The sequence below is a fragment of the Lineus longissimus genome, chromosome 12, assembly GCF_910592395.1.
Source record: "Lineus longissimus chromosome 12, tnLinLong1.2, whole genome shotgun sequence".
NCBI lineage: Eukaryota > Metazoa > Nemertea > Pilidiophora > Heteronemertea > Lineidae > Lineus > Lineus longissimus.
This window is the reverse complement of record NC_088319.1, coordinates 3,330,352-3,343,376: the sequence shown is the minus strand read 5'-3', so window position 1 is coordinate 3,343,376 and position 13,025 is coordinate 3,330,352. Positions and strand designations below refer to the sequence as shown.

At 41.9% G+C, this 13,025-nt stretch overlaps 2 protein-coding genes across 4 annotated transcripts in view; both read right to left on the bottom strand.

Annotated features, from left to right (window-relative positions):
- The window catches only part of LOC135496627 (uncharacterized), a 53,460-nt gene extending 47,437 nt beyond the window's left edge, over window positions 1-6,023 (bottom strand). For 2 of the 3 annotated variants that reach the window (XM_064786045.1, XM_064786046.1), the window contains exon 1: window positions 5,972-6,023. The gene's annotated coding sequence lies outside the window, so the exon portion shown is untranslated. The remainder of the gene's footprint in view (window positions 1-5,971) is intronic. The other variant, XM_064786043.1, reaches the window with a different exon arrangement.
- Window positions 6,024-11,212: 5,189 nt separating this feature from the next.
- On the bottom strand, window positions 11,213-12,100 carry LOC135497193 (uncharacterized). Its single transcript, XM_064786939.1, has one exon. It carries the CDS (start codon window positions 12,098-12,100, stop codon window positions 11,213-11,215), a length of 888 nt encoding a protein of 295 aa, XP_064643009.1.
- Between the last annotated feature and the right edge of the window lie 925 nt (window positions 12,101-13,025).

Genomic DNA, 13,025 nt, shown 5'->3' with positions numbered 1-13,025 from the left:
CATCAAGTAGTTCACACAGTTTTGCTAATCAGATGTCTTCCGAGACATCGTGACCTTGGCCTGATGAGTATATTCTCTGGTGAGTGAATACACCAACAATTCACATTTTAACAAAAGGCGTTTTCTGTTTAACGCAAACTACCCTTTGATCTCTCATGTTAGTTGGGATTTGAGACATGTTAATGTTTTACAGGATTGAGCTGGTGTATTAATAAAAACAAAGAATAGACGAGGTCTACACCATTTCTTCTTCTTCTTCGATTTTATTCATGGCTATGCTACAGAACCAGGCCTAGGTTTGCAATAAACATGGGTTATCGTCATGTTTTTACACTTTAACTTTACTCTGACCTTTCAGCAAACTTGTGGGGAATGGAACAAGGCAGGCTGTCAGTCAAAGGCAGGGCATAAATGTTGACTGACGCCCCTCGCTCCGCAGGGCAATTGCTTCATCTTGCGACTTTTAAACAGCTATTTCCAACGGCTCAGAAGCCTGTCTGATTTTGTGCCGTAAGAACTCGTTGACGGCGCTGAAGCAGTTCTAGCTGTCCTGTCACACTCTGGCGATGGCGTACTACGGAGTCCCTTAAGGACAAAAGTGGTCCTTCACATCCACCGGTAAGCAGTTTAGGAAGGGAAAACCCAACCCCTCCGAATTTTGAGCTCGTTATATTATGTCCATGACGTACTCATTCACGAAATCGTATGATCCTTAAACCAATTTTCCTGGGACACGCTTTGAATAGAAATAACATTTTAAGGTGTGAAAAAAGCCGCATAATCCGATAGAATAGGCAATGTTCTCGTTAAAGGGAAGCCCGGTATAAACAAACATCAGTAGGTTGTGCCTTGCATTTGCCGTTCACCAATTCCGAGGCTGAACTCACGCAGGTTACGTACTCAGCTTTTTAGAGAACACGGCGTGCAAGTTTAATACGGAGGGAACTCTTCTCCCTGGGAGTATTTCAGGTCCGAGCTGCAGGCATACAGCGCTCAGGACTAACATTCATGTTGGATCATCTCTGCCATCTAGGTACCCATTAATATAATTACTCCTGGGTGGAGAGAAGCACGTCGGGTAAAGTGCCTTGCTCAAGGACACAAAAACGAAACAGTAGTGACCTTGAATGTAATGGAACTTGCCTGACCGAGAGAGACGAAGATTAAAGAGAACTACATGCATACCGATGATGTCCACATTCGGTTTCAACCGCTCAGATAAACATTTCAGATATCCCCAAGTAAAATGATGTCGCTGGCTTTATCATCTTCATGGTTAAATGGGTTTTGAAGACTTATTTCTGATAGCTTATACGTATGGCATAGGCGAGGTTGGTTTGGTAACCGAATGGTATAAGCAATGCAAAGAAATTTGTCAATTGCAATATACATGTACGAATATTGCTATATGGAAAACGCGCTCTCGTTCTCAACATAGCCGTAGCATCAAGGAATAACCTAAAATTATCACTAAAGACGACGGTATTTACACTTTGCTCACCTACGGGGAGCTTATACGATACCGTGACGTCCGTCGTTTCGTAACCGCTGGGGTTCGATGGCTGAAACCAAGCATGACGGTGTTTTTGACAATATTCCCAGACGTATTTTTGGTTTTCGCGACTCCTTTCATTGACAACAGGTGAGCACATGGCCCCTTGCCATTTTATTTATAACATAATCCTTCATAGTTGTAGCCGGGATTTTTAGATACTTAGTATTTAACAACAATCACATACTTTCACGCCTTTAGATAGCTAACTAACAATCCCGTCTTATACGCTGATACCCCCTCCCGTATTGAAAAGAAGGCAATATTGATTTCTTGTATTCTAAAGGTCAGGTTTGGTCGTTTACCTTATTAACACCGATGTGGCCCGCCGGTAATTGGTAATAAAGAGAGCCAGCAACAGTAATAGTGCAGCATTAGACAGAAGGTGGCAGGTTTCGCAAGCCCTACGAAAGACGAACAAAAGGTCTGTGCTAATTCATTCACATGACAGTCGGGATTCATCTTTTGTACTGAGCTGGGCGAGGAACAGGGGAATTTTTTTTTAAATCGATGAATTACGATAAATCGATAATTTTTAAAAAATCCGATAAATTACTTCGTACTTCGTCGTTCGTAGCTATTCGCAAAGGTTGGGAAACCTGTCTATTTATTAGACACGCCCCTGCGATGAAAAGTGGCATGTATAGTGTGTTTGGGTGTACACAGTAGCACATTCGTTGCGCCTTTGCTTAATTGGAAAATTTCAAATTCAATTTCATAATTATTTCATCGAAATTTCTGAACGAATCTGGTCGTCAGGTTTTCCCTTTTTTATGTCAACATCGAGTGTTTTCCTGTCACCGCGAGTGGCTGATAATATAACGATACGGCTCCCTATAGAATAATGATGTTACCATAGCGAACAATGCTGACAGTAACCATAGGTGAAGTGTTTCAGACAGTACTCGAGTCCACACCCTGGAGACTAACCGCCACACGTTCCGCATACCAAGTAGACTCCGACCCGCATCCCCCATAAAGCTACATGATTCAGAAAATGACAGGTTTTGTGACTGGACATTTAGCTAAATATTCGCATAAAAGATGTGTTTATGGTTGGTACAAAGCGATATGGCTTTCGGATTGAATGAGATTAGACTATTTCTGAATATGGCTTATATTTTATTCATACGTCATGAGGTCCCATGTTGAAATAGATAAACGCTGGAATCATTAGAATCTACACATTCTAATCGGGGCGTCGGTCGTTGAAGTAGTACAACCGTTGCAATGGGAGTAAATATTATTACTTGGAAAATACACTGCCTCGTAAATGAGGAGATAGACAATGACAGAGAACACAGGACATCCCTACCAAAGGGCGTTGGGCTCCGTCCGAGGATAACGTACTACATACGCTTAAAATTTATTAGTAAAAACGACTAATTTGGTAGTTGGTATTGCATGCACCAACTGTGAAATTAGCAAAAACTAACCATCAATTTGTCGTTCTAAGTATAAACGTAGTAAAAACTACCATTAAAATGCTTAAGAATTACTATTTTGATAGTAAGTTAAACAACTAATTTCACAGTCGGTGCAATAGCAACTACCAGAGTAGTAAAAGATAACTATTAAATAGTTATCTTAACTATTTTATTTGAAGAGTGTAGTTTACCTCAGACCAGTGTGAAGTTGTTAACACGATAAAAAAATGTCTTCGGCAACTTTTCGCCAGGGACAAAACCCTCTCCAAAAAAACGATGATGATCATTTTGCGATCCGCCAGCGACAGGCGCTTGGCAAGAAAACTAACCCTCCCTAGACCTTTCTATGATATGGCCCACCCTCACCCCCATTGGTACATAAACCTTTCCTTATGCGCTAAACCTAGCCTTACACGAATTCTGTGTACTTGCATTTCACATCGATAGTGGTGCAGTGGTAATACTGATGTTCAGCGCCCATCCAGTTCTCTCCTTATTACATTAGAAAACGCCCAATACTGTTTATAGAGCTTATAAAGTCCTCGTCGACGCTCAGCTCTGGACTCAATATTTTTCCTTCACCTCCTTCTTGCACTATTCATGAGATTTATCTATTTCCATGCGACCAAATTAATTGTCACTATTCCGCGGACGACATGTCGGTGTTAACAAACTTATATGGCATGGTCCCAGTCTAAAGACATGGTTCTACTCCTAAGACTGGGCAAAACTACGTTCGGGTCCAGCGGATTCCCGCTCTGTCAAAATAAGGCTGTTGGGTAAAATTCTTAAAAATGAGTGATTGCTACTGGCTTATTCTGTACAAAGTTATCTTTAAAATGATGTATGATACACGGGGATCTCTCGATGATGGGCTGAGATGTGGACTTCAGAATATATCACTCTCTTAAGTAAAAGGTTGAGAAAATCTTGTCCGAAAATGGGTTATTTATGGATAAACATAGGAAGGAGTAACTTATTTGCCGTATTTCATGGCTTTAGTGGCTTCGACACACATCTAGACATAGTTGAAATGACACAGGAAAGTCATAAAATCATTTGATGAAAAGAAAAACAAAATTTCTCCCTTTTCTCCCTTTTCTCTGTATGCTACTTGCGCCGCCTTTTGACAGAGCATGTCATATGGTAATTGAAATTACTCGCTGGTGCGATTCGGCGTATTTTGGTGTAGAAACGATAGTATTTTTACATTTGGTTACTGTTTCTTCTTTACTCCTTCAAATGTGCTCAAATTTAAGCACGCAAAGAAGGGTTGCATTCAGTTTCTACTCATTCCGCAGTTCCGGTGTTCCGCGAAATCGGCATGGCAAGTATAATTGGAGCACGAGTGTGTTTGCTAAGTCCTCGAGGCTAGCTACACAGTACAGATGGCACTATTTACACTGGTTTTATCGGTTCCGTTTTTCTACCCGTAGCATTACTATAAGCAATGGCTAAACATCATTTTATCATTAACTGTCCCAAGAGACACAAAGCAGTAAACACAGTAAATTGATAAACGCACTTGAGTTGCAATATTCACCCAAACTCTAATTCTTTTTGAAAAAAATCATGATCATGAATAATTCATTTTTAATTTGCAGTCATCGTCAAAGAAAATTACTGGGCCGTTATTTACATGACTGTTTTATTTTGGGTCATGAACCGGTAGGCCTATATACGGTTTCGAATATACTCTAATCATCATACGAAATACGAGTGAACTCTATACATTGTAGCTGATTAGGCGTACGATTAAGATATTCCACGACATCAACTCTTATTATACTGACGTTCGGGAAATGGACGCAACTCTACTCTCTGCGTTCTGTGGTACAGTCGGAGAAATAACCACTTCGAAGAAAAACGGCCAAATATTTAGAATACGGTATTTCAATCGCGTAGAGCCTGTCCACAAAATTAACATCAAAGTCAGATCTTAGCGCTAGATCCTCAAAGTAATCCGAGCCATGCAATGATAGTGCCACTTCTAGCCATAAAATGCGGGCAAGGCACCACCTTTTCATCGGCACATTTGACAACCACATGAATCTTAGCTGAGAGCACTGACCGAGTGAAACAATTCTGACAGGTTGTTTCAATCGACATTGCTTGGGAAGTACATGAAGGTTAAACTCTAACATTGGCCATCAGTGATTCTATGATTCAGAATCTCCATCATAGAATTATTGATAGAACCCACGTATCTAGCATAATTATGTGGTCATCATAGATTCGATGATGGACTAAGATATAGATTTTTTACGGGCCATCATAGAATGTATGATAATTTTTTTGGTGAACTGCTTCTTTTTTCAATATTTTTTATGTTCCACTAATGGGTTTATACTTTGATGTTCAGGCAAACTATCTTTGGATTCCCATCATAGATTTCACCACAGACTATCAAAGAACATAAAAACTATAATGTGAAATGAATAATCATATCAAGATGTTGCAGTTTTAGTCTAAAGAATAAAATGATGATAATAATTATGAAACTTATATAGCGCTAAATCCAACTTGTTTCAGTCGTTCAAAGCGCTTCAAATTATTACCCCTTGGCCTGTACATACGTGGTTCAAGCTGTGGGAGTATTACAGGTCCGAGCTGCAGCTATACAGCGCTCAGGACTATTCATAGTGTGCCAACTCTGCCAGCTAGGTACCCATTTACTCCAGGTCGGAGAGAAGCAAGTAGAGTAGAAGTGCCTTGCTCAAGAACACAAAGACGAAACAGCGGTGACCCTTCCGAGAATCGAACCCACGACCTCCTGATTACGAGCCCGGTGCAACATACGCCACTGACCTCCCCCTGATGGCCCTAATATAACACTAAGCCATAATCTCTAACCCCGGCGAGCACTTTAAACCCTCGTCGAGCAATTTACTGATACTTTTGTCCAGAGGATAATGACTCCCGCTACACGGGCCCGATTGAACGAAAAAGCGCAGCGACAGTTGATAGGTTAGTTTAAATATTGTGTACTCACCAATGAATGGATCCAGCCCGACACAACAGATCTGATAACGCCGCGAATGATTGCTCACGGCATGATGAGCCATGCCTTTCCCTGCGCCTTCCTATCCTGATTCATTGCAGCCCAAGCAACAGGTGAAGCCCGTGGGTTAGTATCGATTGCCAAGATGGCGACACGACAACCTGTATCATTTCAGCCCAATGATACGCCGCAATACAAACATGATAAATGCGGGAATATCCGTTTCCGGGTCTCTGTGGAACCGCGGGAAGAGGTAATAGGGCTTGAGAACATTAGTACGAGAACTAGAACGACTGGAACTCAAAGTGGTGCCATAGTGGTAAGGCTAACTAGTGAATTTTCCAGATTGAGAATGGCTATATACTGATATCTGTCCACAAAAATAAAGGAAGATTAAATTGGCAACAATGCATAGCGGTGCATGCATGCCTTAGCGCACTGATCATGCACGCAACTTTGCTAAAACATGTTACACATAGTATACACAACGACGTTGATGAAATGTGTGTCCAGTACGTATTTACGCAATTGGAAAATTTAAGGTTCAATTGCAGATTTAGAGTTTTTAACGAAAGGCTTGAACCTTTTAACACCAAAGAAATAAATTAAACACTTTTGCGAATTCAAATGTATTTCGTTTCATCTTTAGTCAACCCTGGCCTACTGCTTTCTGTGGGAAGTGCTCACTGCTACAGGGTATTAATGATGCTTTACGTCAAGTTACCAACAGGCAGAATCAGCAGTCGGTAGTATTTATCGATGTGAATAAAGTATTAAACAGAATCTAATGGGGATTTAAAACATGGTCAATCGCGATTGAATGCAAGACAAATATGAAAACAAATCGTTTTAAAATTCATTTGGAAGAAATTATGCTTTCCATTGTTGTTGATATTAAAATGATTCAAGTAAACTTTACCGTAGGTGATAGTCTCACAAGGGCACAAACATGCTGCGAGAGATTTTTACCCTTATCTCGACGCGACATCTAACAGTTACGTACTAAGACTGAGGGGCATGCACACTGTTTAACAGTGCTGGTTTCTCATCTGTGTCTTCATTAATCTCGAGTAATAGCCCAGACAGAGGAGAACACTTGACTTGGTTCTAGCCAGAAGAAGAGGAATCGATTATTTGCACCACATTTTATGGCCAAAACAAATATAGATCACTGTGGTTCGGGATGCGCCCGTGAAGGTCGCGACGACCTCACTGGTATATTTACGCGTCAGGTCCCAGTTTCGAGTCCGGGGAAAGTCAGGCTCTTTACGTCCGTCGGATCGGACAACCGGTCGATTTTCAGTGTATCTGATGTCGGTGCCGGTGTAACATTTATGAGTGTTACCGTTTCGGCGTGTCTCCCCTCCTTTTTTGGACACGTTTGAAGAAAGGTTCCCCCTTAACACATTTTCTCCCGTTTCCCCCAAAAGAAAAGTCATAGTGGTCTATCCAGCTGTCCTGTGAGGAACAGCCAAAATCGTTACACAGGTCATGGAAACTGCAAGCAGGGTGGACAGTAGCCGGTAGCGTAGAATATTCGCATGTCTACAGGAACATTGTAAAGCACATTCGACATTCGACTTTATAACTGACAATCAAAGCCATTACCCTACGTAGCGTGTGTGCATATAGGAAACGAGCTGACAAAATGTGAAAAACCGCAGCCAATGATACACCATGCACAAAGCCAGATAAAACGAACAGACCAATAAGAAAGCTTCCGACAGGTTTATTCTTTCGCTGTATAATGGCATTGTGTTCCAAATCCAGTGTCGTGTGATTGATTAAGTCAGATTGTTTCCGTTCAAGGGCCTACTCACCAAAGCAAAGCTGCCACTGTCTCTCCATACATTATTAAGAAAAGGGATATCTCTCTGTCAATTCCCCAATATTCTCACTAGGACACTCTACACAGAGGACGGTTTTTATTGACCAATATCGACAAGGATCTCTTTCTGGCCAATCGAAAGACAGCTTTCACACTGTTTTAAAAGCTGCACATTTCGTAATTGGGATTTACGGTGAAAGTGCCCTGAAGATATACACCGAGAGTCATCTGTTTTCTTTTTATGAGAACGATACAGCTAGGCCTTAGTGAGCAGGCTTTTTCCAACCCAATCAATCGCTCAGTCAATCACAATGCAAGCCCCTGTGTCCCACACTTAGATCTGTAATCTCACGCCCGCCAATCTGAACTTTTGGTACTTACAAGGGCACGATGACCGACCTGGATGACCACTGCTGAATCAGTTCTCGGACAGTACTCATCCTTACTGATCATGAAAACCAGACTGCTCAAGGTTGATGAAAGCGCCATTCGAGCCAAATCAAAATCGGCAACTAGAGTCAAAACGTCTGTGAATTCGTTAAAATTCGACAAGTGCAGTTTCAATGCCGAATACTATAGAATGCTCAGTGCAGCTGTGCATTACACGCTACACAATGCATTGTTGAGTGCAGAGAAAGACGAAATTTATGTCTTGATATTGACGATGGTGACTTTGATATGAAATATGTACATTATCCAGCAATATTGTATCTGTCCCTTAGCTCATGATGAGGTGGCATCGGCATCCAAGCCATTACGCCTCTCCTCAAGTCGTCATCTTCCGAATGCCGTCATCTGGTGAGTTTTAATTGCGGGCTTCAAGTAGATCATTAACTGCTCTAAGAATGCACCAGATGCGATTCCCGTGTTATGTCGCTAAATCATTGATTTTGGGAATTTTTGAAAAAGGCACACTGGTTCATCAACACAGATACCACTAACGCTGCCAAACGACGACTCTGCGTGTCTGCATGTTTCGTTGAGCTGCTGATTCGAATAATTTGGTCGCTGTAGCTGGTGACGGGTTCACATTTTTTGAAAACTGTTAAGACTTTATTTTAATAATGACTTCATAATATGAGTACGATAATTTTTTTACTTCGCCATCGATCAGTCGTTGTCCGTTCCTTCGTATGGCTTTCGAAACCTGCCTAATAGCCATAAGATAAATCTTCTATTGCAACACGCAGCGTGGTTAGCCCGAACTCTGTGTGTTACATATTCTGGTCTGAGTTGTTGAATAATTAACAAGGTTTAGTCATGTTTGTGAAGAGTGTGGTTGATGGTTGGAAATGATGACGCTACACACTAGAGAGCATGCGTCTAGTCGGTCCTATATCACCGCTATAATTAGCCACTAATGTTCTTAAACCGCTCAACCACGTAACTATTGGCCTTCGTGTGCCTTTACTCGTTCCGAAAAATCAAAAAAAGATTGTCATTCTGCATTTCAAGTCCTTGTCTACCACCATTATTTTCTCTCTTAACCAAGTGGATTTTTGTGGTTTCATGACTGTGCACTTTTTTTCCTAGCGTATGTAAAATTGCTGTGTGATCAGGTTTTTTCGTGCAGACGATGTTTAAGCGAAGTATTTTGTTTGCCCTCGAACAGTTTTAATCGGTTCAAAATGAGGACAAATATTCACTTCGGTTATGTCAAACAGGGATTCCATTCCACTAGCAGACATGAACATCTTGAGTAAATGTCACATTTACATTTCTGAGGCGAATTCTTGCTGCGTACGTAATAGCGTACATCATTACGGAGTTGCCGCACCGCGCCTACGATTACGATTACGATTACGATTAGTGTATGACGGCATCGGTTTTTGATACTACGTCATCCCTAGCAAAATCGTCGACGGGACTTTCGTCTCGTTCCTACGATCTTCGTGATGACCGAAAAGCCTATCTTCCACGTACTAATCTTATAGAATGAGAACTATTTCATTGAATGTATATTTTCGAATATGTCTGTCATACCATGGAGGTATTATTAAGAAGGAGAGAGAACGGAGCCCGCTTCAAAGGATACAATCATCCTTCCGATGTTTGGACAACAATAGATATGTGTATTCGAAACCTCCATGGTCATACTTAGGAGCTGCATGTTAATGCGATCAACCGGCATTTTGATGAGTTTTAACGCCGAGAAAAGGGGTTCCGAAATACATTGCATTGCGCCTGTAGTACGCTGTATGTAAAGTACAGTACAGTGTGATGCATTGTGAGTGTAGGCTTGATGCAGCAGGTCATAGGTGGCAGGTGGATGAATCATCTGGCGGTGTTCGCCGGCTCCAGTGCGGGAACAAAATGTCTGTATCATGCCGGGTTTGAGCACGATTACGATTCGTAATCGTCATCGTAATCGTAGCGGTGCGGAAACTCACTATTGATGCAATACACTTGCAATGGACGCCAGTTCCGGCAGAGAGAATACGTGTAGATATTATGTATGCTTAGGAGAATGGTACATGTATACAACATGTACTCGGGATGATTTAGAATTCATAAGGGATTGAGTAAAATGATATATCACTGTTTTTGTAATGCAGTTTTGGCATATTGCACGAAGTGGCTAATTAATTGGTTAATAGATAACAAGTTTTATACAATGGTCGATGTGACTATATAAGTCATAGTTTTCTTCCTCCATAATTACACTTAATTTTATTGGCGATTTTATTTCCTACATTTTTGAAAAAAAGTTAATTGAATACCGAACGTTAATACTCCCTTGTGATTGGATGAATTTTGAAACCTGCAGCGGTCAAACAGGACTGAGGCCGTCTGACTGGTCAATATACGAGACCATATGTCTTCAAATATGCTGAAAATCGATCGATCTGATGATCATCGTTTTTAACAGAAAGGTACTCGTACATGTAGTAGCCCCAGGCTGTTCCAGTCGACTTTTTCCATTATTTTTAACAGAATTTTATAAAAATCAATGAAAAAATTGTGAAAAAGATGGTGAGCCCAGGCGATTTCATTTAAAGTCCTTGGTGAATAAACTGTGACAGTTCGCAAATGCCCCGAAGCGCCAACGCGAACGCCTGTCCCATTGTCCGACATCGTGATCAGCAGCTCGAACAGCGGGATAGGTGTTCGACTTGCCTCTTCGGGGGATTTGCGAAAACTTCTGGCAAAAAAATGGCAAGTGTTGCATGACGTGCGTAGGAGAGGGTTGCAGTGTTTGTACCGACAGTTGCATTAATGATAATTGGAGTCCTGGTGGAGTAAGGGATCAGAGAATTGCAGTAAAGCTTTTTGGCAGTACGAAGTTGTGATAACCTGGACAGAAGGTTTTTTTTGGGGGGGACAGAACCAAAAAATTCAGCTCAAATAGTAAAAGATTACTGAGTTTGACTAGCTGACTCAAAATATTGTATAACTTTAATGACCTACCTTCCATGTTGATCGTAGTGATATGGCCGATTCAAGTTGGGTGAGTTGTTTCTCGAGTGGTCACCAGGCCCTAGACCCCTGTTCATCCTATGATCGGGATGGCCGCGGTCTGAGGGGTGGAGCCTGTTCACATCAGCGGGGTAGGCCCTGTTTGGATCGAGACCGACATTTGCGGGCTGGTAAGCTGGGTTATGGAAGCCCCCTCCAAGTTGGTGTTGCCCCAGGAATTGCCCACTTTCGCCAAACTGATTGTGTCCTTGAAACTGATCACTTTGGCCGAGCTGGTTTTGACCTTGGTAGTGTCCACTCTGACCTTGTAGATTTTGACCTGCGAAGTTTCCACTTTGACTAAGTTGGTTCTGACCCTGGAACTGTCCGCTTTGATTGAGTTGGTTCTGGGAATGTAGATGTTGTTCTTGGCCTCGTTGAATTGGACCCTGGTCCTGGAACTGGCCTTGCTGTCCTGGTGGAGCTTCCCCCTGAAAGTGCCCAGGTTGGCCTAGGTGTCCTGGCTGGTACGGCGGTTGGTACTGAACATTGCCCTGGTGTTGTGGAGTTCCGTGGCTCGGCAATGGCTGAATAAGACCCGTCTGCGGGTACTGTTGGCCAGGATATGGCTGGTTCGGATCATATGGCTGTGCTGACTGTCCAGGTTGCACAGCGTGTGACAGGGGATAACCAACATTCTGTTGCATAGGGTACATCTGGCCCACGGGCTGTTGCGGTTTATTAGGGTCAGGTTTGCCCTGTTGGTTGGGGTCATTGGATACTGTTTTGTAGTACTCCTCCAAGAGATCCGGATTGTTTGTTTTTGAAGACGCCGAAGTGAACATATCATACTTCGGCGGTTCAATCAAACTTTTTATTTTGTCTAAGAACTCCATCTTGGGCCCGGTGACCGCGTAGGTCTTTCTGAAGGGGATCTTGTCACTCAAAGAGAGGTTGGCCTTTGAGAAAGCCAGCTTGGCGATTGGGTGGAAAACTAGTAGAGAATTTATGGGGAATTATCCGAATTATTCCGATCTAAAGGAACATATAGTTCCCACAAAACAAACACAGTCTTTCTTTTTGATATCAGAATTCGCTGTTTTTCAGGTACAGTCGTAGCAGTTGTAAAATGTGCTGTGATACAACTATCTAATGGCCTTTTTCCTTCCAGCCTCCTCTGATCTCCGCTAGAATTTAGATGTTAAATGCACTGTCTCACTTTGAAATGCTAATGATGCTTCTGTTCGTCTCAATGGCTGAATAAATAACCTAAGTTGGACACGAACTTCCGATTTTGAGCAGATGTTGAAAAGTAATCTAGATATCCGAGTCCACGTTTCTCAAAGTATCAATACCTGTTACCCACCAATTTTGAAATAGAACATAATTGTCTTCAGTGATGTATGCTTGACGATTCTCCATCGAACGATGGTTCCAGAGCAAGTTAATGCGTTCAACCCTGCTGTACTCTCACACACTTAGCACTAGTTAGACGTGTATCGAAAATACCAGCTTTGCATTTTTCCAATGAGACAACAATTTAGACGTCTTGCCATTGAGAATTGTGATTATAATAGACAGTGTCTTTGGATCATACGGTTCTGCTGCTCATTAATACCTAGTTTAGTAGGAAATACGTCAACACAAATTACCAATGAAAGATTCACACTCCCCAGTGGACTTCGAACGTACCTTTACGTGATTATTGCCACGGTACAAAGTTTCTCTTCCGATAGCTTTAGTTTGGCCTGATAAATAACTCTACTGCACATTCATAAAAGCAGTTATGCAGAGTGTCACAGCTCCCAGCTTCCATTAAGT